This window comes from Ovis aries, chromosome 11 (assembly GCF_016772045.2).
Source record: "Ovis aries strain OAR_USU_Benz2616 breed Rambouillet chromosome 11, ARS-UI_Ramb_v3.0, whole genome shotgun sequence".
NCBI lineage: Eukaryota > Metazoa > Chordata > Mammalia > Artiodactyla > Bovidae > Ovis > Ovis aries.
This window is the reverse complement of record NC_056064.1, coordinates 55,127,392-55,152,865: the sequence shown is the minus strand read 5'-3', so window position 1 is coordinate 55,152,865 and position 25,474 is coordinate 55,127,392. Positions and strand designations below refer to the sequence as shown.

Below are 25,474 nucleotides of genomic sequence, written 5' to 3'. Positions count from 1 at the left end.
TTCATGGTTCGTGTTCATTCTTGGGGCCGGGACAGTTCACAGGTGTCAGCTCTTTCCCAGTGAAGAATGGGCTGAATTCTTTTGCAGTGCGTGACTCCCCACCTTAAATTTTTGCTTGCTAAAATGCCTGTTGTACCGTGGGTCTCTGTGTGTGTGTATCTGTGTTAGGATAGTTTCACTATATCTTGGAGATTGCTTCTGGCCCTAAGGTCTTTGGCTAAAACCTAGTTATAGAATCAAAGCCTGTCTTACAGATTTAGACATACACAGAAATTCACTAGATGCTTATTTTGTTTGCCTGAAGAATACTCTTTGAACTTGCCTTTTCTGCCAGAAAGAATGTTCTAAACCAGGATCACGTCAGAAGATAGCACTTTACCAGAATTTATCAGCGCTTTATCCAAATATTTACCAGTTACAAATTTTAGCTCTATTTTTTTTTCTTTTTTAATTTTGGCTGCTCTGGGTGTTCATTGTGGCCCACAGGCTCAATAGCTGTGGCATGTAGGCTTAATTGTCCCGTTGGCATGTGGAATCTTAGTTTCCTGACCAGGATCGAACCTGTGTCCCCTGCTTTGGAAGGTAGATACTTAACCACTGGACCACCAGGGAAGTCCCTGGTGCGGTTTTTTAAAAAACCTTTTTTTTTTTGGTGAGGGGGTGGCAGATCCTCCTGGTGTTATTGTTAGAATGTTGTATGGTTTCTGGATTATGTTGGGTGTGAAACAGAATGTGTTTGTAGATCTTTATAAACGTTGAATCTAGAACTGCTAATAGTTTACCTCATGTTTTTCAAAAATGAGGAAAGATTTCTTCGCAAATTGTAAGAAATACTTACTGTTACACACACATACACACACATAAATAATTTAGGATTCTTAATGTACTGCTTATCTGCTCTTATAATCTTGAAATTAAGGATTTTATTCTCAAACTTAAAAAGGAAGAATCTTTGGTAAGCCATGAAGTATGAGCTCTGTGATCAAATTTCTTTATAGGAGTTATATATGGGAGAAAAAAAAAGTAGCCAGTAAGGTTAATATGAATATGGAAAACAGTAGACTATATTAGTAGATAAGTGTCATTTGAACCTTTGGACACTACAATAATGAGTTTTTTTTGGGGGGGTGGGGGGCTTGTTTGTTTTTCCTTTTGCTAGTTTTAGAATCCTGTCACGTTATGACTAGGTCTCAACAGGGAATATTTAAGAACAGGTTTCTTTCTTGCATTTTAAGATTACTTTTTCCACGATAAAGCTTGTATATTGCCTGAAACAGACAAAAGTCAGATTTTATAAGACTAGCTGTAATAGAGACGAACAGTGGTGACTTATAAGGGACATGGGTACACCTGTCATGTTGCCAGATCTCTGTGGCCCCCGTGGGAGGCTTAGGAGCAGTGGCCACTGACTGGCTAGGAGAACAGCCAGGCTCCCAGGAGCAGGGCCGTGACCTCCAGGCTGCAAGGCGTCCAGGGTGGGCTGCTTCTGTTGGCTCAGTCTCCTTTTTATTGGGCTCATAGATTGCTGTTCATTGTGCACGTTGGGAGTCCTAAGCCCACCTAGTGTTGCTGCACCATCTCTTCCTGTTGCTTCTCCAGAGGCCATCATTGTCTTGCCCGGGTGCCTTTTTGTTCAGATCTGACCGTTCTACATATGAATCCACTCAGACTACGTATCAGAAGCAGGATGACATTTTAGGAGTCATTCGTTTTATAAAAAAAGTTTACTACAGTTGACTTTTCACTTAACTCTTCTGACTTATTAGCAACATATATCTTTTATTTAATTTTGGATCAGATAGGATTCCCTGTCAAGTTGTCAGTAAAATTGTAGACTTCTTTCCTAACAAGTTTTCTTTATCTTAAACGTTGTTACAGTAAAGAAAAGTCATGATAACCGCTAAAATCAACTATTAAAAAAAAAATTTTTTTTTTTAAATCTACTATTAATACTGGATGTATTTTTCTTTTCCAGTTTTTCTTTCTGTATATAGTTTAGCTAGTTGTCTGGTTATATTTATATATTTTTTTCTCTCACTTAATGTATCTTTGTTTATCTTTGCACATTCCCAGCAACAACTACAGAGCAAGGCATCCCACTGGTTGCTTTTCTAGTCTGCTTGTAAGGCTGAAGATCTTAAATTTAGCGTTGAGTGTGAGGAGCAAGGCCATGCAGACATTGTGGGGAAGGTAGCTAGAGAAGTTACAGGTTTCTTAATCACCAGGAGAAACATCTAAGTTGCCTCTCAGTGTTTCACTGGGTTAGTGCACAGCTGCTGTGGACCAGGCTTATACCACTTGGGATGCTTTAATGTTTTTGCTTTTTCTTGGACAAACGCGTCTTGAACACCTGCTGCAAGCTGGCTTTGTGCAAGGGTACAAAGATGAGCAAATCTGGCTGTGTACAGAGCAGTTGAAATTCTCTGTGGTGGGGCCATACAAGCTGTGTTCAAACAGTGTGGTGGAAGCACAGAGGAGGAGGCCATTAAGACCCCTGGGCAGGGCAGGAACCTTTCCTGCAGAGCGAGGCACAGCACAGAGGGGATCTGGAGGCAGGAGCAGCACGGCCAAAAGCATGGAGATGAACGGTGAGGGTGAGGGGAGGCTGCGGGGCGCTGCGGAGCACCCCCTGCCAGATGGCAGGCAGCGACCTGCGGCTGTGGGCCAGACCCACTCGGCTGCCTGCTTGTGTGCGATGGGCGAGCCGAGAGCAGGTTTTACATTTTTAATGGTTGAAAAAGAATAATATCTTGTGACACATGAAAATTGCATGCAATTTAATCTTCAGCATCCATAAATAAAGGTTTATTGGAACCCGCACTGATTGGCTTACATATCGTTTATGGCCGCGTTTGCAGTTTAACCAGAGAGTTCAGTAGTTCTGATGGAGACCAGGCGGTTGCTCTGCATTCACGCATGTGATAGAAACGGCTCTGAATTGCTGTGCGGTGCGCGACAAATCACGGTGACTTGGTTACAACTTGACAGTGTTGCTAGTGCCACAGTGTTGTGTTTTATTCTTTATCACCAGTGCCTATCATGTCAGAACGCGAGGAGGAGGAAAATGGACTTGAAATACCGTGTTTTTAGGGCACAGCGGAGTGGATTTTCTTGTCCTTGAATTAGTTGGCCGAGCTATCTGTAATTAAAAAGCTGTGCTGAAAGAGTCCATCAGCATTCCCAGACTACACAGTTGTCACAATATTCCCAACTCATAGGAAGGCAACTGTCAGAAAAATTAAAATTTTAAAGAGACTGTTTTGTTACAGAGGAATTTCTTCACAAAAATGAAAATGAGGTTACAACTGAAAATGAGGCCTCATTTGTTAACCAGGCAAGGGAAGCCATACTGATATTGAATTAATTAAATTGCATTTGATGCAGGAACTGAAGAAATATGTCCAGAGCATTTGTTTAAAAGAGCATTAGCCGTTCAGCAAGAACAATTTCTCAAAATGCTGAGGTCAGTGGGAGCTATATCAATAGTCAATTAAAAACAAGGCAAATGATTTTGTGTAGTTTTTCTTGGCTCTTGATGAGTCAACAGAAGCTGTTTAGTTGTTTTATTCATGGAGTCAATGCCATGTGTGAAGTGACTGAAGAAGTAGCCTCTTTGAATAGTCTACTTAAGTAAACAGCTGCAGCTGAGAATATTTTCAAAAAAGACAAGAAAATACTAATTCACTGCAACCTGAAGTATAATCTGTTAATATCTGTCACAACAAATGATGGTTGGAATATGTGCAGAGCAGAAAATGATTTAATCTGTCATGAGCTATTGAAATGCTAGGATCAGTGATGAACTTCACTCCCTCTTGTGGGATTTAACCATCCTCAGTTCCGTGAACTTTTATCAGAAATAAAAGCGGAATATTCTGACATGCCCTACTACACAACCATTTGATAGCTTAGCAGTGGTAAAATTCTCTTGTTTTTTGAATTAAGGGCCAAGATTGAAATTTTTCTGAAAGCAACCATTTTCAGCCAATATTACTAAACGCTGAATGGCTTTGGAAATTAGCTTTTGCTGCAGACTTGATGATTTTTCCTAATTCATTCTAAAATTACAAGGAAAAACATGACATATGCAAACTTAAAGAGTTGGGCACGACTGAGCGACTGAACTGAACTGAACTGAAAGTCGTTTTGACAACTAACATTTGAATCATGAGTCAAGCTGCCTTATACACTTTCTCTGCTGCTAAAAGTTAAAGGTGAGACCTCTGTTCCTACACAGATTTACCATGGATATAATTGCTGAACACAAATTACCGTTTGAGCAGTGACTTTGCATCTCGATAGGAATACAAAGGAAGTCTCCATATTTCAAAATATTTGCAAATAAGGAGTTTACACCAAACCTTCAGATGAAAGTGATTAAGAGAAAAGTATCAGGGCACTAATACAATTCTATAAATGTCTTCCAAAACTAATATATGCTCAGTTAAAGTCATGCTTGTAGAATGATAACAGCATTTGGCAGGACCTGGCTATTTGAGCAGACACTTCCAAAAGGGAAATCGGTCAAATCCTGTTACAGAGTCAGTATTAACAGATGAACATTTGTAACCAAGTTTGGATGCAGGGGACCCCCAACTTTTCAAATGTTATACTTGTCCCCCAAGCCCGTTCTTATTAGTAGACCTGTATTACCAAAAATTGTGACCAGTTATTTATCTTCAACAATAAAAATTTGTGGAAATTTGTTTTTTCTCTTGTTACGTAAGTACCTACATAATATCCTCAGTTTTGGCTCTTAGCCCTCAGAGTCTAAACTACTTACTGTATGGTCCTTGGCAGAAAAGTGTGCTGACCCTGCTGTGGAGGTCAGCCTGCTGGTGGGGGGAGTGGGTCCCTGGCTGCAGGGTTGGCAGAGTGAGGCCATGCCAAACGCTCTTCTTGGAGCAGTGGGGAGCTAGATATGGATTGAGACACCAGCTGCTGCTTGCTTGTTGCCTCCAAATTTACATAGTTTTTCTAACAGTCATCTCTAGTACTTTTCTGTTTATCCAGACTCTTCTCACACTCCTCCCTAGAAGAGTGAGAAACCTAAATGGATGAGACGGCTTGAAATTCGATTTAGTTGGAATTCCTGGCAGTAGGGCTCTGCTTTAAAGCACTGCCAAGGGTGCGGGTTTCATCCCTGGTCCTTGGAGCTGAGATCCCGCAAACTGCACCGTGTGACCAAAAATAATAAATTAATAAAAAGTTTAGCTGGAAATTGAGCTGGTAGAAGTTAGCACTTCTTTTCACACCTACTTAAGAATGATGTAATTTACTGAATTTATTGTTAATCCCCTATGTGTTATCACTGTTGGGTTAATGGGCCAAGTGAGTGAATTTAGATATCAAGTAGGCAGATTTTTGTCATTTTTTTTTAGAACTTTGGAAAATAAAAATAATCCAGTAAATATTAAAAGTATTATTTGATTTTTTAAAAACAGGATATTTGCATGTATTTTATTTTTAAAGTTTTTAGGGAAAGGTATTAGTTTTATAAAGCAATTTAGTACTTTGATACCTATGATTATATTTGTGTAAAAATACTGGGAGAAAATTTACCAGAAGTCTAGCATTATTTGTGGTGGAACTTAGGATAATTTTGCCCTTTTCTGCATTTAAAATTTGTAAGTAAACATGTTACTTTCACAATGATCTTTTACTTTTATAAGTAAACCATTTAGAGGATAACTAATATGATACCCTAAACAGGAATGAGCAATGGCTTTGACGGACAGTCAGCCCCTAGCGGGGCACGCGTGCTGGCACTGCTCCTCGGTCAAGGCGAGAGCCCCTGGCGGCTGCGGTGTCCTCTAACCTTGCTTGATGCTTCTGCTAGGCGAAGCTGTGGCTGTCTCCGTCAGCTCCTATTTACTCAGGGTCTGGGTGGTTTCTTTTTTTTTCTTTTTCCTTGGTGGTTTCTCGGCTGATCCTGGCCACAGTGGGTCACCGAGGCCTTGCAGTTTGCAGCTAGTCTGTGTTCATTAACATTTATCCTTGAGCCGGATGCTCCCAGGAGGTGGTGTGGGAAGAATTGAGCTCTGTGGCCAAGATGGGTTGGAGCTTAAAGGAGAAAATTGTGGATTTCTTCTGAAAATTTGTTTCATTTCAATCCATGAAAGAGTGACTTCTGAGTGGGTTTCTCTCTGCTGTCTGGACACTGCATTGCCGGTTAGCACAAGGTTGGAGGGGAGCCGGGAAGTTCTCACTAAACAGTTTGGTTCCCAGGTGGTGGATGGTACAGTTCTGTTAGCAGAAGGTTAGAAATTTTTCTCGTTAATTATTGTTGGATGACAGTGGGTACTCTGCCTGCCTGGATTTGGTCATTTGGCCCCTTTTCTCACAAGAGGCTTTTATGCAGGACAGTCTGCCCTATCCCCTGAGTTACAAATTTCCTGCACTGTGATCCTTTTCACAGGGGCTCGTAGCTCTCAGTAGCTGCCTGCTGGAGGCATCATAAAACTCTTGGTATTACTTTGTGGACTTTGCCCCTTGTGCGACTTTTTATTTCTTGTTATATTCATTCAACAAACTTTGTTACTGTAGTGAGTTCTTACATGCTTGCTGTCAAGGACTTTATAATCTAGTAACAGAGGAAAATGTACACATTATTAATATGCAATGTAGGATAAGGACTGTTAAGAAATGTCTAGAGAAAGTGCCATAAAAACTTAGAGATGATAACTTAATTGGGGACAAGGGCATGAGGGGGAGGGTAGGTAGAGGTGAAGGAAAACATCATGGAGGGGATGGCATCAGAAGGTTCATTACCTTTAAATTCAGCCTTAAAAGATTTTTCCAGGTGAGGGAGGGGATAGGTGCAAAGGCATGGAAGTTGAAGATCTCTTTGCAAGACACCAAGGACTCCAGAGTTACTGGAATCAAGAGAAAGGAAGCTGGAAAAGTACACTGGGCCAGATGTGTAGGGCTTGAAATGCCAGGCCAAATAGTTGGATTTTATCAGTGGCTACTGGTGGAAGCTAAAGGCTTTTAAGAAAGTAATCCCGTTTGGGCTCTGGGAGGAATGATGGGTGCAGTGCAGCATCCCCTGGACACGGGAGGCCAGATGCAAGGGGCCCTTTTATTAAAAGGTCTTGAGTGTCTGCCCCACGGCGGTGGTGATGGAGATGAAGAAGCGTCAGATGAGGTAATCTGCTGCCTCCACGTGTGTTCTGCGGGGCATCCCTGCCAGCTGGAGCCCTTTGGAGCCCCAGCATCTGCACGCAGCACTGTGGACACGCTGCCCCACGGAAGCAGGCTTGCCAGGACCTCTTTCTTCAAAAGGACAGGCAGTTCTCTGGACAGCCTCCTTGGGTTTCTACTGAGGCCCCGATCCTAAGCAGATAGGTGCCACTCTTAGGGTTGCTAGATTTAGCAAAGAAAAATGCAGGATGCCTGATAGATTGAAATTTCAGACAATGGACCATTTTTTAGTACAAGCATGTCCCATGAAGTATTTGATTTATCAAATTCCAGTGTAACTGGATGTTTTGTAATTAATCTGCCAATCCTGACTACTTCTCACCCTTCTCTGGCCCTGGGTTCAGTTTCCTCCACCCCTATTCCCTACCTGTTATCTCCCGAATGAGTCTTCTGTGGGCTGGGAGTCAGGTAGAGTATGTGCTGCCTGAGAGAGGTCAGTCCAGCCGTTTAAGGGGTTAGTGTCCCAGCTCAGTGCCAGGGTTTGGTCCCTGTGTACAGCACGCAGGGCAGAGTTCTGTCTATAATCAGACAGGGAGAAACACCTTGAGTTCCAGTGCCAAAGAGGGTGAGAGAGGCCCTAGGGAGCCTTGCAGGGTTCAGCCTGGTGTCTCAAAATGGACCTGCAGCCTGGAGATGCCGTACCTAAAATTTGGCCCCTCTCACACCTCACTTCCCCATCACTTCCCTTTTGGAGTTCTACCCTACTCACATTCCACAAAGGCACTTGGAGCTCTTCACCTCCACGTACTGTTTCTAAGAGGGCTGAGGGCCGAAGAACTGATGCTTTTGAACTGTGGTGTTGAAGAAGACTCTTGAGAGTCCCTTGGACTGCAAGGAGATCAAACCAGTCAGTGCTAAAGGAAATGAACCCTGAATATTCATTGCAAGGATTGATGCTAATGCTGAATCTCCAATACTTTAGCCATCTGATGTGAAGAGCCAACTCATTAGAAAAGACCCAGATGCCGGGAAAGATTGAAGGCGGGAGGAGAAGGGGATAACAGAGGATGAGATGGTTGGATGGCATCACTGACTCAATGGACATGAGTTTGAGCCAACTCTGGGAGAGAGTGAAGGACAGGGAAGCCGGGGATGCTGCAGTCATGGGGTCACGAAGAGTCAGACACAACAGAGCAATCGAACAAGAGCTGTTTCTAAGCTCATACTGTTTCCTTTGCCTAAAACACCCTTCCTACATTCTTCACCCACAAGTGCCTCTCGTTCCCTGTCCCATTTCTCTCTGCCAACCTGGGTCAAGGATCCTTCTTCTGGGTTCCCGAGGAACCCACAGCAAGCCGTCCTTACAGCGTTTGCCACAGTTGACTGCACCTGTCACTGGTGTGTCTCCATGGTGATGCAGGCTTCTTGGGGGTAAGGACCTGCTACCTCAGTTCCTCAGTGCTCACTGCCGCACCTGTACCTAGTAGGTGCTCAGCAAACAGATGCTGACTGAATAGGACGCTATTTGAAAGTGTTACTGCCCCTTAAACACCTCTCTGTGATCTTTAGGGAGCACCCACCTCCAGCTTTCCCCCTGCCCAGCACGGAAGCCTGGACACTTCTCCACACTTCAGGGCTAGGAGGATTTTTTTTTTTTTTTTTTTTTGGCCACGTTACCTGGCTTCCAGGATCTCAGTTCCCCAGCCAGGCATTGAACCCAGGCCCTCGGCAGCGAAAGTGTGCAGTCCCAACCGCTGGACTGCCAGGGAATTCCCCTTAGCTGGGGGGATTTTTCAGCACTTTAATTAGCATCAAAGAAAACCTGTCTGGAAGGTCTCGGCCCTGTCCTCACACCTTCAATGTGCCCAGGCCGGCAGGGCTCTGAGCACCCCGTCATGAACCAGACAAGGGCTGGGCCTGCTTCCCTGTGTCCCAGGCCTCCCAGCTCCAGGTGGAGCTTGTAGTCTGGACAGAGGCTCCAGGTCAGTTGGCCCCCCTGCTCCCTTCTGCCCACAACCTTTTGTACCTTCTAGAACCATCCTCAGTGGCATCAAACACCCTCTATCAAGCCATTTGTCGCCTGCATTGTTAGGACTTGAATAAGAATTGGCCTGCCTGCCTGTCCCCCAGTGTGTGTGTGGGGTGGGGGTAGGGGGATGAATCGAAGAAACACTTCACCAGGACACAAAGTGAACGAAACACAGATGGGTGGTACCGTTCTGTAAGAGGGTCGGGCCCTGCGCTGGTGGTGATGGCAGGTGGGGCTTGGAGTTGTCTTGGTTATTAGATGCAGAGCAAAGGAGAGAGACGGTGGAACGAGGCCAGAAGGACAGCCCCCAAGCCAGGGTGAGTCAGGATGGAAATAGAATACCTCAGTCCTGCAAGTGGTCGTTCCTGAGGCATGGCCAAGAGGGAGTGGCTTCAGATGCTTCTAACATGAGCTTCACGGACGTTTGGGTGATGCTTTAGGAAACGTCTATGGGAAGAGCTTGGCAGAGAGGACAGTGGCTACCTGGGACGGGTCTGAAGGGACACCTGGTGATCTAGGTTTTCAGCCCCAAAGCAGCAGCCTTCCTGGTGCTCAGTCCGGTGCCCATCCCTGCTCCTGGAATGAGCGAGGCCTCCTGCCTGGCAGGCAGATCTAGATAGCGGAGACCCTGCAGGACACTGCAAAGAGGGCCCTCAAGCTCATGTTTGCAGCCTTTCCCCTGCGATCAGTGGTTTGGCCTAGGAAACCTCGGGTGTGCTCGGCCACTGAGGAAGCCCTCCCCTGGTCACCATGGGAGGCAGCTGACCGGGGAGGGCATCTGTGGTTCTGCCCTGCAGGCTGGCAAGGGACCTGCGTGTCAGGAAGGATCCTCACGCTAAGGTCCTGCCTTCAGCCTGGTCTTCTCTGGTGTCTCAGTGGAACTGGCCCTGCAGAGTAGGGCCCTTGGGGGACTGGGTGGCCCACGTCTTGCTGGGAAGCAAGGGCCGCGACCGCGCTCCTGGCCTGCTCACTGGGGGCTCCCTCTGCAGGTACCTGAAGGAGTTCCGCACTGAGCAGTGCCCGCTATTTGTGCAGCACAAATGCACTCAGCACCGGCCCTACACCTGCTTCCACTGGCATTTCGTGAACCAGCGTCGCCGCCGGTCCATCCGCCGTCGGGACGGCACCTTCAACTACAGCCCCGACGTCTACTGCACCAAGTACGACGAGGCCACGGGCCTCTGCCCGGAAGGCGACGAGTGAGTGCCGGCCGCCTGCCCTCCGAGGAGCCCGTCTCCTGGGCCAGAGGCTGCCTTCAGGGGACTGCTGCAGCCTGGCCCACTTTCCTGTGACCTGGACCTGGGCTCAGAGCCTGCCGTCCCCCAGGGGAAGCCCCTTTTCCTTTCCCCACTTTTGGGAGGCCCTGCATAGGCCTTTCTTCTCCTAAGCCTGAAGGCCATGCCTGAGCCAAGTGGCTTCCTGGGCCTCCTGTCCTGCTCCCCTGCAGCTCACAGGACCCCGTCCTCAGCCTGCGCAGTTCCCACCACAGCCGTTTACACAGAGCCTCTCCAGTTCCCCTTTTTGCTGACTCTGAATATTTTGCCAGGGCTTCCTCCAGTGGCTCAGTGGTAAAGAATCTGCCTGCAATCCAGGAGATGCGGGTTCGATCCCTGGGTCAGGAAGATCCGCTGGAGAAGGAAGTGGCTACCCACTCCAGTATTCTTGCCTGGGAAATCCCATGGACAGAGGAGCCTGGCTGCAGTCCATGGGATTGCAAAGAGTCGGATATGACTGAGTGACTAAAAGAACAACAAAATATTTTGCCACAGAGCTCTGTGAAGAGATGGCATAACAAACGACAAGGCAAACCTGGGAAGGCCTCAGGGCACGTGTTGTGATCCTGCCTAATGTGTGCTTCCCCCATGCAGAGGTGGCGATGGGGGCCATCCTGGGGGTTTTGTGGGTGCGCCTCACTGGCCGTCTCGCACCAGCCCTCCCCATTCTCTCAGGGGTCAGAGGCTTGCTTATCCCACCCCCAGCCTAATGTAGCACCCAGAGCTCAAGGCGGTTTGCTTCTCTGAAGACCCCTGACCTGGGCAGCATGTGTTCTCCCAAGAGTGCCCCCAGGAAGCTTCTTTTCAGGACAGCCCAGGGCCCCAACTGAGTAGCCTTTGAGAAGTTGACGTGGAACGCCAGGCCTCACGAGGCGCCACTTGGGGCTGCGGCCCCCACTAGCAGCGGGAGGGTGGCTCTGTTCCACAGCAGGACTTGTCGCCTGCTTGTTTGCTCAACCCACATCAGTGCCTCCTCCGGGTCATGAAGAGCCTTCCACGGGCAAGGAAAGGGCGGGGCTGGGAGCCCGCTGCGGCGGGGGAAGCGGAGTGACGCGCAGCCCCGCTGTGTCCCAGGTGCCCGTTCCTGCACAGGACCACGGGGGACACGGAGCGCCGCTACCACCTCCGCTACTACAAGACGGGGATCTGCATCCACGAGACCGACGCAAAGGGCAACTGCGCGAGAAACGGCCTGCACTGCGCTTTCGCTCACGGGCCCCATGACCTCCGCTCCCCTGTCTACGACATCAGGTGGGCTGAGGGCCGTGCCGGGCTGAGGGCCCTGGGCAGGACTGCAGCTGGAGTGCAGAGCTGGCACTCCACTGCCTTCCTCCTCATGCTCCCTCCCTGCTCTGTCTCTCCTCTGCTGCTCTCCCTGCAGGGAGCTCCAGGCAATGGAGGCCTTGCAAAACGGCCAGACCACAGTAGAGGGCAGCATGGAAGGCCAGTCGGCTGGGGCCGCGAGCCACGCCATGATAGAAAAAATCCTCAGTGAGGAGCCGCGGTGGCAAGGTAAGGGTGGCCACACGGCTGGCCACGCCCCTGCCACCAGCTGCCTGTCCTCTCCCCTGTCCTCCCCATAGCTTCCCTGAGCACCACCCACGGCCTTCTCCCCAAACCACCACCTCTCCTGGGAGGCCTGTGCCCCCTCCCCCCACCTCACACCAGCCACCTGCAGCCCAGTCCTGCAGGGCCACCCCTGACCCTGGTCCTGTCATCCCAAAGTGTTAGGGGTTTCCCTGGTGGTTCAGACGGTAAAGAAACTGCCTACAATGCAGGAGACCTGGCTCAGGGAGATCCTAGGTCAGCAAGATCCCCTGGAGAAGGGAATGGCAACCCACCCCAGTATTGTTGCCTAGAGAATTCCATGGACAGAGGAGCCTGGTGCTCCCTAACTACCTTCAGGGGCTTTCACACACACGTTGGCTGAGTATGTACACGAGTAGGTGTATTCTCAGCCCTGCCGAGGACTCCCTGTTTACTCTGACCTGTGAGCTTCTTTAGTGAGGGATGGTGGTGTCCTCTTTACCTCTCTCCTGGGTCGCAGACTTGGTGTTGGCCCACAAGGAGGGGACCTTGCTCATTCCTGTCACCAAAATCTTGGCTCCTGGACCTTTCCCAATAGCTTCTCCTTTCCCTGCCTCCACCCTGCCCACCTGACCCCTGCCTCTGCCCCCCGTGCAGAGACTGCTTACGTGCTGGGGAACTATAAGACGGAGCCATGTAAGAAGCCCCCGCGGCTGTGCCGTCAGGGTTACGCCTGCCCCTACTACCACAACAGCAAGGACCGGCGGCGGAGTCCCCGGAAACACAAATACAGGTCCTTTGGCACCAGCAGGCCAGCCGTGGGAGGAGGGTGGTAGGTGACAGATCAGGGCCGAGGCTGCTTCCACTGTGCTCCCGGGGTGGGGGCAGGGAGGCCAGCCCCGGGGGTCGCAGGACCCCTCTACAGGGGAGGGGAATGGTTAGGAGAGCTGAACGATCCTTTGGCGTGAAATGAGGATCTTTTCACTAGAAACCCCTCTAGTTCTGACCCAGAAGGGTGTCTTCAGGGCCAAGCCAGGATGTGGCTGTAGCCTGGCTCTCCTTTTGCGGCACAGTGCTGGGGGGAAGGGAGGACTTGGCTGAAGGGAAGAAAACAGTGTCCTTCTGGTGATGTAGCCAGGCTGGGCAGCAAAGCAAAGCCTGGCTTCTGGCCCGAGTAATGCGCTCACTCTACAGTGATCTTCCCTGTTTCTGAGCCTGGCTTTGCAAAGCCGGGATACCTAACAGGGGCCCTGAGCTGTGATCTCGTTAGCATTCCCCAGGTCCAGTCTGCATCCTTCTGACGCACCCTGTTATTGAACCAGGTCATCTCCATGTCCGAACGTAAAGCACGGGGACGAGTGGGGAGACCCTGGCAAGTGTGAGAACGGAGACTCTTGCCAGTACTGCCACACACGCACGGAGCAGCAGTTCCACCCCGAGGTAGGCCTTGGAGCCGGGAATCCTTTGAGGGGCAGTTGTCCTGTGAACGTGGCTCCTTAATGCCCAGAGGCACGTGGGAAAGTCATAGCCCTGACCAAAATCATGAGTGGGGAAGATCCCTCTGTGAGAGCTGGGTTGGGTCTGGCTGGACGTGTGACCCAGGAAGGGAGGTGGTCCCCGGCGTGGGGGTGGCCGTGTCTGCTCACTCTGTCTTGAGCGAGGAATTGGTAGGGAGAGACTTAGGGAAGTGGCCTCGAGTGGGGAGGAGAAAGAAGAGACTTCTAACCCAGCCCTGCTGAAGGCACCCCGGCTGCCGTCTGTCTCTGCCCAGGCCTGACCTGCCTCTCTTCTGCTCTGCCCTCCAGATCTATAAATCCACCAAGTGCAACGACATGCAGCAGTCGGGCAGCTGTCCCCGAGGACCCTTCTGCGCCTTCGCCCATGTAGAACGTACGCTCTTCTCGCTGCCCTGGGGCAGGGCCCACTCCCTTGCCCTGCTCCCCTTCCCCGAAGCTCATTCTGTCAGCCAGCAGTGGGCCCTGCCCACACTGGGAGTTCCATTCCCCCGCCGCCCCACCCCACCTCTCTGGAGCTGGCTCGAAACCCAGAGCTTCCAGGGTGGTGAGACTGCAGGGACTGTGCCCCTGGTGGCGCGCTCAGGGTCCCAGGCAGAGCCCCGGCCACTGTGCCTCTCCCGTTGGCGGACACCACTGATGGAACACGGCGCTCGGCCCTGCTGAGAGCAGAGCTGTCCAAGTGAAACCTAATGCAGCCCTCCTGCGTCATCGCAGGTTTTCAAGGAACCTCACCTAAAAAAAGAAATAGTTTTAAATTAGTTTTTAGTATATTTTTATTTAACCCAACATAAAATAAAGTATAATCAATATAAAATCAAGGGTTTTTTTTCCCTAAACCAAGTCTTTGAAAGCCAGTGTGTACTTGAATAACTATAGCACAGTCCAGTCCAGACCAGCCACGTTCTGGTCTCAGCCGTGGCCTGTGGTTCTAGGCTGCCGTATTGCTCAGTGCAGCTCCACACTGCCCTGCCCATCTCAGAGACAGGCTTGAGTTACTGCCGTTGTCCACCCCAGACCACTGCTGGCTGTTCTTAACCCCTTCCTAGCCTTAGGCCTTGTCTCAGGGATTAGAGTGAAGAAGAAATTGCAGGCCCAGTAAGGGGGAAGCATACACTTGGCTCAGAGGTGGGCCTGGCTAAGGCAGCACGGAGAGCTGATGAATGGCCCAAGCTTCGTAGTCGTGTGGACTGGGCTTCAAATCCCAGTTCTTCTGTTTCCAGCTCAGCCACCTTGAGAGATTTACCTAAACACTCTGAGTCTGTTTCCTTATCTGTAAAATGGAGACCAGGATACTACTCCTATCTTCCAGTCATTGTGAAGATTCACGAATCATGCAGATTGCCTGGCACGTAGTAAGTGCACAGTGCGGTGTGTGATGAGAGAAACAAGGAGGCGCCTTCCCTTCACACGCGGGGCTGTGTGGTCTCCTTTAAAGGGACCTGGATGCGGTTCTGGAGGGCCGGAGCTGGCTCAGGGGCTGGCTGACACCCTGCCCCGTCTCTTGCAGAGCCCCCCCTCAGTGACGACCTGCAGCCTTCCTCAGCTGTGTCCAGCCCCACCCAGCCAGGCCCCGTCTTGTATATGCCGTCTGCTGCTGGAGACTCAGTGCCCGTGAGCCCCTCCAGCCCGCACGCCCCTGACCTCAGCGCTGTACGTGCCTGTCTGGGGGTGAGGGTGGGGGCACCATTCCTGCCCAGAGCCAGCATCTGCCTCTCTTGCCCTGTGCTTGGGGAGATGGCCTCTGCCCAGGGGGTTCTGCCCTTTAAGCTCCAGAGTTCTTCTGTCACAAGCTGATCATGGCTGGGGTGGTATCCCCAGAGCCTACGATCAGCCTGGGTAGACCTGTAGAAGGGACAGAGCACCTCATGAGGTTCTGAGTTCTGGGTGCTGGTTGCTCTCCCTGGCAAATGGAAATGGAACTGAGCCTCTTGCTGGAGACTCTCCCTCCGACAAGGGGATGGAGGGTAGCCATGCCCCCACCTGCATCCTGCTTATCGGCCCACTTTCTTCCTTCGCTGCAGCTCCTCTGTAGAAACAGCAGCCTCGGCAGCCCATCTAACCTCTGTGGCTCCCCACCGGGCTCCATCCGGAAGCCCTCCAATCTGGAAGGCATTGTCTTTCCTGGGGAGTCTGGCCTTGCCCCTGGCAGCTATAAGAAGGCTCCTGGCTTCGAGAGGGAAGACCAGATGGGAGCTGAGTACCTGAAAAATTTGAAATGCCAGGTAAGGGATGCAGGGGCAGCCCAGTGAGTTTAGCCACATTTTGCCTGTGGCCAGAGAAGCCCTGGAGGGTTGTCCTGGCCCAGCTACGGGGAGCATGACCCAGAATTAGAAAGTCCCTGATCCCAGCCTCTCAAAGACTAAGAGAGTGGGTGAGGCCATCCCATCTTACAGATGAAGACAGGCAGGTTAGAGGCAAGCACCTCACCCAGCATCAGAGCCATCGACTGAGGGCTAGGGGTTCCCACCGCGGTCTTCTGACCCTGCATCCAGTCTCTGCTCTGCCCCGTGCTGCCTTGATGGAGCAGTATGGCCTTGCGGAGCAGGACAAGAGGGGTCCGGAACTGGGCTTCTCTGTGACTTGGAGTCACCAGGGAGGAGAGGGGCAATGCCCCTTCGTCCCCAGGGGAGGGAAGGAGAGTGTGTGTGTGTGAAGGGGGACCACACAACAGCGCCTCACACCTCCTTGCCCCAGTCCCTGCAGCCTCCACAAGCTGATGCTTGGGAGGACTCTTGGGCTCAGGAGGTCTCCTAGCACCACATTCATCTCCTGCTCCCTGACTTTTCTCTCAGGCCAAGTTAAAACCCCACTCACTAGAGCCCAGGAGTCAAGAGCAGCCTCTGCTTCAGCCCAAACAGGTATAGAGCCCTCAGCCCCCGCCTTCCCCTTCTGGCACCTGCTGCAGACAGGACAGGCCCAGAACCCCAGGGGGCTTCTTCAGGGAGCTCTGGGCACCACTTTCTCTACAGACTGAGGGCAAGATTAAGGTGGGCCCCCAAATCCAGAGGGCGTGGGGGGGTCAGGCCCTGGAGCCCCTCACCACCTGGATTCATTCATTAGTCAAAAAACTTATTGAGCCACTGGCACTGAACCCGCTTCCCCCTTCCCTATTTCAGGGTTTTAGGGGTGAGGGGGCCTGCAGTCTCCAGGCCACACGTCTCCCTCTCCAGCCCCCCAGGAGGTGTTGAGGGAACAAGCCAAGAGCTGGGATGCATCCTTCCCATCTGCCCAGCCAGCCCCTGCCGCCGGCTCCTGGCCACGGCCTCCATGGGTGTCCAACCCCATCTTCTCTTCACTCTCGTTGCAGGACATGCTGGGCGTCCTCCCCGTGGGCAGCCCCCTCACCTCCAGCATCTCTTCCAGCATCACCTCCAGCCTAGCAGCCACTCCTCCTAGCCCCGCTGGCACCAGCAGCGTCCCTGGCATGAATGCAAATGCTCTGCCCTTCTACCCCACCAGCGACACGGTAGAGTCGGTCATAGGTAATTGGGCCACTTCTGTTGCGAGTCTAGGAGCAGGTCTGTAGTCAGGGATACTGGGTCTCTGGAGTGAGGCTGGTCGCTTCAGACATTGGTCTTGGGAGATCAGAAAGTGGGCGCGCTGTGAGTCCTTTGACCTGGATGGAACATGTGTCCACGGTGCGGGGCCGAGATGGCTTTCAAGCACATGAGCCCTTCCGTGTGCTCTTCTGTACAGGTTGGAAGAGGGGTCTCTCCCCGTGGGGGTGTGCACTCTCATTCCACCACAGGTGTCAGTCAGCCCCAACCAGGTGTCCTTGTGAACAGCCTGCCAGCTGTCCTCAGAGCACCTGGTCATTAGATGCTCCTACCTTCTCCTTACCAGGCACGTGTGGGTGAGGCTTGGTGCCCAGTCTTCACGGGCACTGGGGTGACAGATGAGATAGGCCCTTCCTGCGCTCCCCGTTTGGCTCCACAGAGCCCAGTGGATGGGTGCTGGGCAACTGCTAGGCACTAGCCACCGAGGGTCCAGAGACCTGCCCGCCCTCAGGGAGCTCGGGAGGAGGCCTGCCAGCAGGGACTTGTTTCCCCCTGGAGCCAGCAAAGACAGCTTCAGAACGGAGAGTCATTGGAGCTGGACTTGGCCAGGGGTCGGTCTGGGTGGAGGAGCAGCCCAGGCATTATGGAGCCTTGAGATGAGGCAGGGCCAGGAGAAGAGGCAGTTAAGGGCACGTGGGTCCAGATGGCGGGGCCTGGAACCTGGGGACTGTGTGGCCCCTCGGGAGGCCAGCCGGCTCATACGCTTCTCACTCTACCTCCAGAGTCCGCGCTGGACGACCTCGACCTGAACGAGTTTGGGGTGGCTGCCCTAGAGAAGACCTTCGACAACAGCACTGTGTCCCATCCAGGCAGCGTCACCATGGGTACTGGGCGGTGGGGGGCAGGGGTGGGGGCGGGCTCCTGGGGGGCAGCCTGGCCCCGCATGGCCCACCCAGCCCTCACTCGGTCCCCCTCCTGGCCTCTGTTGCAGGCGGCAGTCTACTGCAGAGCTCCGCGCCCGTGAACATCCCCGGCTCCTTGGGCAGCTCTGCTTCGTTCCACTCCGCGTCCCCGTCTCCTCCTGTCAGCCTCTCCTCTCATTTCCTGCAGCAGCCGCAGGGCCACCTGAGCCAGTCAGAGAACACATTTCTGGGGACCTCAGCATCCCATGGATCTTTGGGTAAGAGCCAGTATGGCTCCCTAAGGCCTGGGGCGGGAATCTGGGCTTTTGGAAAGTGCCTTTGGGCATTCTGTCCTGGCTGGAGGCAGTACAGAGTGGAGGTGAGAGCTGGGGATCTGGGCTCAGAGGTGAGTCAGGCCCCTGATCCACAGTGCTCTGAGCTGTGTGAACCTGGACAAGTGACTTAACCTCTCTGCCTTAGTTTCCTCTGTCATGTTGGTATAATGGCAGTACCACCTCGTAAGCTGGTGCTGAGGCTTAAATGATGCAAGTGAAGTGCCAGGTGCCAGACCAGTACACAGTGTGAAACATGGCCTCAGAGTTGCCAGGGCGTCCGTCTGCTCTTTATGCCAGTGTGGTAGCTCTGCCCATCGCCCAGAGCTCCTGGAGGCCAAGGGAGAGGTTGAACAGGCTCACCCCCAGCGCAGGGTGGCCTTCCTGGCCGGCAGAAGCGCCAGGGAGATGCAGCTCTAACTCCAAAGGCTGTTTGCCAAACCCACCATTGGAACTGTGAGATCCAGGGCTCTGGAAGGCAGGTCAGAGCAGAGGGGCTAGAAAGGTGAGGAGGGGACCTGTGTGTATGACCTGTGTGTATGAGGGGCCTGGTGAACATTCACTGTGGAACAGACGCAAACCCGTGACGCCCAGCCCGCTGCCTCTCGGTCACCAGCAACTGCTGCTCTGACTCCCCCTCCAGCAGCTGTTCCCAGAGACCAGAAACACCCCCCCACCCTGAGGCCCCTGAGGGTGCTGGCCGTCCTGGTCACACTGAGCCTGAGCCTCTGAGGTGCGCTTTGACTTTCCGACGAGGTGTGGGTTCTGCCCTAATCTCTCTGGAGACACTTAGCAATGACGTTGAGCCGTCAGCTTTGGAGGCTTAGAGCTGTGTCTTTCTGACTTGCCTCACACATTCTGGAGGCATCTTGACTATACTGGCCACGCATTCATTCATTCCTTCCCCGCGTAGTTAACTGAGCAAGTATATGATACAGTGTGGGCTCAGGCATCCCTGCTGGCATGGTGCCATGGTCTGCTGGGGGAGGCACAGGCGCCAAGCCATGAGAGCGTACTTAGAGACCCTCACTCGTGTGGAGGCAAAGGGCCGGCTCTGTGACTCAGAATAATGGGGGGACCTAACCTGGAGGAAACACCACCTGAGTGAGAGGACAGAGGCGGTGGATTGCCTTGCCTCCAGGATGGGGCTGAGGGCCTTGTGTCTCCACATGGGATGACACTGGTCACATGGCCATGCTTGTGTTGCTTGGAAGACAGACTTTCTTAAATCCATTTGGTTCTGGAAAATCCTGGCTGGATTAGTGGGAAAAGGAGCAAGAAGTAAGTCATAAAAGTGATGCATGTGGGCAGAATGCGGCCAGAGGTGGGTATAGGTCTCCCTCGGAAGGTGGGGCACCTCAGGGGCCGCAGAGCAGGGGCTCACAGCATGAGCAGGTCAGCTCAGTTCAGCTCAGCTCAGGCGCGTCTGACTCTGCGACCCCACGGACCGCAGCTCAGCTCAGCTCAGCTCAGCTCGGGTGCGTCCGACTCTCTGCACCCCACGGACCGCAGCTCAGGCGTGTCCGACTCTGCAGCCCCATGAACCACAGCTCAGGTCAGCTCAGGCGCTCAGTCATGTCCGACTCTCTGCGCCCCCACAGACCACAGCACGCCAGGCCTCCCTGTCCATCACCAACTCCCGGAGGCCACTCAAACTCACGTCCATTGAGTCCGTGATGCCATCCAGCCATCTCATCTTCTGTCGCCCCCTTCTCCTCCTGCCCTCAGTCTTTCCCAGCATCAGGGTCTTTTCAAATGAGTCAGTTCTTCGCATCAGGTGGCCAGAGTATTAGAGTTTCAGCTTCAGCATCAGTCCTTCCAATGAATATTCAGGACTGATTTCCTTTAGGATGGACTGGTTGGATCTCCTTGCAGGCCAAGGGACTCTCAAGAGTCTTCAACAACAACACAGTTCAAAAGCATTAGTTCTTCGGCGCTCAGCTTTCTTTATAGTCCAACTCTCACATCCATACATGACTACTGGAAAAACCATAGCCTTGACTAGAGGGACCTTTGTTGGCAAAGTAATGTCTCTGCTTTTTAATATGTTGTCTAGGTTGGTCATAGCTTTTCTTTCAGGGAACACACATCTTTTAATTTCATGGCTGCAGTCACCATCTGCAGTGATTTTGGAGCCCAAAAAAATAAAGTCTGTCACGGTTTTCTACTGTTTCCCCATCTATTTGCTATGAAATGATGGAACCGGATGCCATGATCTTAGTTTTCTGAATGTTGAGTTTTAAGCCAACTTTTTCACTCTCCTCTTTCACTTTCATCAAGAGGCTCTTCAGTTCCTCTTCACTTTCTGCCATAAGGGTGGTAGAATCTACATATCTGAGGTTGTTGATATTTCTCCTGGCAGTCTTGATTCCAGCTTGTCCTTCATCCAGCCCAGCGTTTCTCATGATGTACTATGCATAGAAGTTAAATAAGCAGGGTGACAACATATAGCTCTGACGTACTCCTCTCCCGATTTGGAACCAGTCTGTTTAAGCAGACACCCGCCAAATGGCCAGGCGAGGGCTGAGCAGGTGAGGGCACTGGGTAAGCACATGGCTTAGCCTATCACAGAGCACAGGCCTTTACAGCCAGATGTCCTGACTGTACTGGCTCTCCCGCTTACTGTTCTGTGATTCCTGGCAACGTGTTTTATCTCCGTTTCCTTGTTGTAAAACAAGGGGGCTGGGCCCAAGGCTCCCTGAGCTCTTCTTGCTCCAGCTCTGCCATCTGAGGCTCTGACCCATGTCTTGCTTTCCTGAATCTCCTCCTGGGCCCTCACATCACGAGAAGGCTCCCCTTCCTCTAGCCTGGAAGTTGGGATCACAAATCACCACGCTCTCTGGCTGCTCTCCCCAGTTCGCTGAATCACCTTGGGAGGCAAGTGAGGGGAACCCTGCTTTACAGACAGGGATGCTGAAACGCAGAAGTAACAGGTGGTGCTTACACATCCCTGTGAAGTTCCCAGCCTGGCATTGCTGGAGCCTGGCACAGACAGCCCCCAGGAGCCCCCAGGCAGGGCTGACAGGGCCCGGGCCCAAAGCCCTTCAGAGTGCTGATGGCCCTCCCCTTCCCGGGGCAGGTCTGAATGGGATGAACAGCAGCATCTGGGAGCACTTTGCCTCTGGAAGCTTCTCCCCGGGCACTTCCCCTGCCTTCCTGTCAGGGCCGGGGGCTGCCGAGCTGGCCCGGCTTCGGCAGGAGCTGGATGAAGCCAACGGCACCATCAAGCGGTGGGAGGAGTCCTGGAAGCAGGCCAAGCAGGTACTGAGCTCCCAGGCCCACCCGCCTTCCCCAGGCCCCAGGGCATTCAGCCGGAGCCTGTCTTACATGGAGTGGGTGCAGGGGCTGGGGGAGCCAGGGGTCCCGGAGAGCAGGGCAGAAACGCGGCTGTTTATTCTCTCCCCCATGGAAAAACTTGCCTTGTCAGTTGGGACCCTGGGGTGTTTGGTATCACAGGCCTGGAATCCCCTCTCCAAGCTGTTCGTGTGGTCTGGTCTCATAGTATCACATGCTTCTCCGCAGAAGTCCTGACTCCTGAGCTCTGGGTCCAGGGTTCTGGGTTCTGAGATGGGCCACAGCCTGCTTGCCCCTCGAGGTGCTGGCCAGCTCTGCCTGGTGCTCCCCTGCTCCGCTGGGCTTGGCCCCCTGCCCTGCCCACAGAAGGTCTCGCAGGTCCTGAAACTTCTCTTTTCTGCAGGCAGCATCAGCCCTCCTCCCTGCCCCCCTTCCCAGACACACCTGCCCCAGCTCCCAGCAGGCCCCACGGCCGCGGTGGCCCCCACGGGCCCCCAGAGACGCACTCTCGGGCAGGGGAGAAGGGTAGCGGGCCATCGTGACAAGGTGCTGCGTGTTGGGCCCACAGGCTTGTGATGCCTGGAAGAAGGAGGCAGAGGAGGCCGGGGAGCGGGCCAGCGCGGCAGGTGCAGAGTGCGAGCTGGCCCGGGAGCAGCGGGATGCCCTGGAGGTACAGGTGAAGAAGCTGCAGGAGGAGCTGGAGCGGCTGCACTCGGGCCCCGACCCACAGGCCCTGCCCGCCTTCCCCGGCCTGGAGGCCCTCTCACTCTCCACCCTCCACTCTCTCCAGAAGCGGCTGCGGGCTCACCTGGAGCAAGTGGACAAGGTCAGCACCCTGGGGAGCACGGGTGAGGCTGCATAGTGGCCTCGGCCAGTGCTGGGACTCAGATGGGTCCCTGCCTCTCGGGGTGGGCTACCCTCCTCCTGAGAGTTTCTGCCTCAGGTGAGCTGAACCAGGACGCCCGCACTGGGGAGGGGAGAATGGAGGTAGGGGCGCCAGGGCCCACCCTGCTCTTGGGAGGGCAGGCCTGAGCGGAGCTGCGGTAGTGTGCCTGCGTCCTAGGCTTCATCCTGACCACTTCCCTTCCTGGGAGCTCTGCACGCCAGCAGACGTTCTAGAATGTTAGGTCCCTGGGGCTCTTGTCTGCATTCCTCAGTGCCCTGCCGGGTCCTAGGAGCACGACCTAGCAGGGAAGAGCTTTCTTCCCTTCACTGGACTTCGGGCAGCCAGGCCCCACATGTGGCCCTGTCACCTCAGGCCCGGTGGTACCCTCTCCAGACCCCAGAGTTCTCACGGGGGACCTAGGGTCACTACAAGATCTAACAAGATGAGGCAGGAAGCCTCGGTGCGAGGAAAGGCCTGACCCTGTGGGAGCTGCAGAGCAGCCCTGGCCTTCCCGCACCCCACCGGGGCCCGCTGGGCCCACTGGCAGCTGAAGGCAGAGATAGGGTGCCTCAAGGCGATGAGCCTGGCCTCTGACCCTGCCCTCTTGGGGGCTGTGAGCAGGCTCTAGAGCTCTGTGCCCCAGTTTCCTCACCCGAAGGGGCTGAGTGAAACTTGAGGGAGCTCCTTGTCCCATGAGGGGCCAGGCCAGTGACTGTGGTGTCCCTTTCTCCGCAGGCCGTATTCCACATGCAGTCGGTGAAATGCCTTAAGTGTCAGGAGCAGAACCGAGCGGTGCTGCCGTGCCAACACGCCGTGCTGTGTGAGCTCTGTGCCGAGGGCAGTGAGTGCCCCGTCTGCCAGCCGAGCCGGGCCCATTCCCTCCAGTCGTGACCCTGCAGGCCCGGCCCCGGCCTGGCTCAGATCTTCTCACCTAGGACTTTTTAAAGTATATATATATATATATATATGTATGTATGTATGTATGTATGTATGTATATGTATATGATTATGTATATGTATACATTTCTGTACGTGTGTAGGTATGCGTGGGCGGCCCGCGTGTGAACAGTGTGTGTATATCTGTACATAGATATAGACACACACTTTAAAACAGACTTACCAAGCACTTTTTAAAAGAAAAAAACTATTTTGCAGTTCTCCCCCTGCCCGCTCCCTACCTTTCCTGCTGCAGAGACAAAGTCCCCTCTTCTCCCACCAGCCTTCTGGCAGGGAATTTGTTTCTGTCTCTTTTTTATGTAGGAACTAACTATTTTTAACTTTTTCCTGGGGCCTGAGCAGGTCAGGGTGGAAGCTCGAGGGGGCCGAGGGGAGGAGACAAGCCTTCAGGGCAGGCCCTGTTCATCCCGCCTCCCCAGGCCAGGGCAACCGCCAGAGTGTGGAGGACCCAGGGGCAACCCTGGTTCCCAGCTGTGAGGCTGAGAGGGGGTCCATGCCCGCCGAGCTCCTAGGTTTACCAAATGTGTATTTAGTCTGGGCTGGCAGGCCAAAGCTGTGGGGCCAGCCCCACTCCCGACCCTGGGCCCTTGACGCTCCTCGAGGGGCAAAGCCCAGGCGTTCTACCCCTCAGGTACCTGAGGCCGGGGTCTTCCCCAGCCCTTCCCGCAGCCCTGGGCTCCTGGAGCAGCCTCCCTGGCCCTGGGGCACCTAGAGGCTGCCACTGCCCTCTCCACACCCGCCGCGGCCCTTAGCTGCCCCCCAGCCCAGCACAGCCCTCCCCCTGGCAGCTAGCAGGGCAGTGGGCGGGGAGGAGCTGCGGACCGTGAGGACCAAGGCAGGGCCCGGCTCTGCCCTCCTGGCCGGGCAGGGCTCTGTATGCATTCCGTGGTGCTCTCTGAGTGCAGCTGGCGTCCTGCCCCAGTGGGGAGCAGGCGCCGTGTGCATGTGTGTGCGTGCCTGTCTGATGTATGTTGTGTCTTAGCTTCCATTTTAAACATTGTTCTGTACAGAGAGATGCGGCAGGGGTGGGAGGGCAGAGTGGGCAGAGGGAGGCCACCCCGCTCCCCGCACGGGGTTCTGGGGTGGGAGCGAGAGGGCCGCCAAGGGTCTGGCCTGGCCCAGGCCCCAGCTTGGGCTTAGCACGAAAGGGCTTTCAATGAATCAAGTGAAAACTTTTTTACAAAAATGCAAAAATCAAAGCTCCAGACATATTGGAAATAAAATATGAACTTGTGATGGCAGCTTGTTTACATGGGGGTGCGGGAGAGCGGGGCCCTGAATGAGGGCCTCTCCACTGTGCGCTGGCCTGGCACCCAGCTGGCTGTCCCACCCAGGCGCAAGGGCTGCTCCGGGCTCCTGGACGGTGTGTTCTCTGCCGCAGGCCTGCTGGGGCCTTTAATCCTGGACCCAGAGACCGCCCAGGCCAGAGAACTCTTCAGAGCTCTGTCGTCAGTGGCAACTGGTATACCTGTCTTCCAACAGACAAGGCCCTGAGTAGTTTCTCAGGAACAGACAGTGCCTGCTCATAAAAGCATCAAAAGAAGGGTGGGCCTGCCCCTTGAGGGAGCCTTCGGGCCACCTCCCTCCCCCTGCCTCGGGAACAGAGCTGCCCGGAGCCTTGGAGATGACCTTATCTGATCACCCCTGTGCAGACTCCGAGAGGTTAAGTGACTCAGAGGTTAAGAAGTGACAGAACCACGGTTAAGTGAATGACAATGAACCCCAGGCTCTGACTCCCAGCCTGTGGGCCATTCCCCTAGGCAGGTCTGGGGTGCCATTCCTCTAAGCCCTGCTGTCTAGAGCGGCGCCTTGGGCTCAGCCTGCGCTGGGGGAGGCCCCCTACTCCAGGTGCTCTCACCAGAGTGCCAGGTTCCCGTGCTGGCACCAGCCACAGAGCCTGGTATGTCTGGTGGGTGGTTTCTTCAAAGCCTTCTGCCAAAATACCAGTGATCCCAGTTGCCCCAGTCCCCGCCACAGCATCAGTTACCTCCACGCCCGCCCGCCTCGCTGCTCTGTAACACGGGGGAGTGAGGGGTGGGCCGGGGTCCAGAATCGGGGCAGCTCAAGGTCTCCTGAGGGCTGAGGAGGGAGTTTGCATGGCCTGACTAACCTGGGC

General features: G+C 53.5%; 1 protein-coding gene and 1 long non-coding RNA gene across 7 annotated transcripts in view; one reads left to right on the top strand and one right to left on the bottom strand.

Moving 5' to 3' along the window:
* The window catches only part of UNK (unk zinc finger), a 32,392-nt gene extending 7,798 nt beyond the window's left edge, over window positions 1–24,594 (top strand). For 3 of the 6 annotated variants that reach the window (XM_060395854.1, XM_060395856.1, XM_060395857.1), the window contains 15 exons: window positions 10,162–10,371; window positions 11,521–11,697; window positions 11,828–11,958; window positions 12,631–12,805; window positions 13,296–13,413; window positions 13,779–13,863; window positions 14,998–15,140; window positions 15,512–15,712; window positions 16,283–16,348; window positions 16,798–16,972; window positions 17,770–17,871; window positions 17,979–18,167; window positions 21,301–21,482; window positions 22,084–22,341; window positions 23,137–24,594. In XM_060395854.1, coding sequence (XP_060251837.1) covers window positions 10,162–10,371; window positions 11,521–11,697; window positions 11,828–11,958; window positions 12,631–12,805; window positions 13,296–13,413; window positions 13,779–13,863; window positions 14,998–15,140; window positions 15,512–15,712; window positions 16,283–16,348; window positions 16,798–16,972; window positions 17,770–17,871; window positions 17,979–18,167; window positions 21,301–21,482; window positions 22,084–22,341; window positions 23,137–23,292 — 2,368 coding nt within the window. In that variant the 3' untranslated portion in view covers window positions 23,293–24,594. The other 3 variants (XM_027974091.2, XM_060395855.1, XM_060395858.1) reach the window with 3 other exon arrangements.
* LOC121820659 (uncharacterized) lies at window positions 596–10,162 on the bottom strand. Its single transcript, XR_006061311.2, has 2 exons — window positions 7,913–10,162; window positions 596–6,246 (listed from the first exon to the last, which is right to left on the bottom strand). It is a non-coding gene; the product is annotated as an uncharacterized LOC121820659 (long non-coding RNA).
* Window positions 24,595–25,474: the final 880 nt, after the last annotated feature.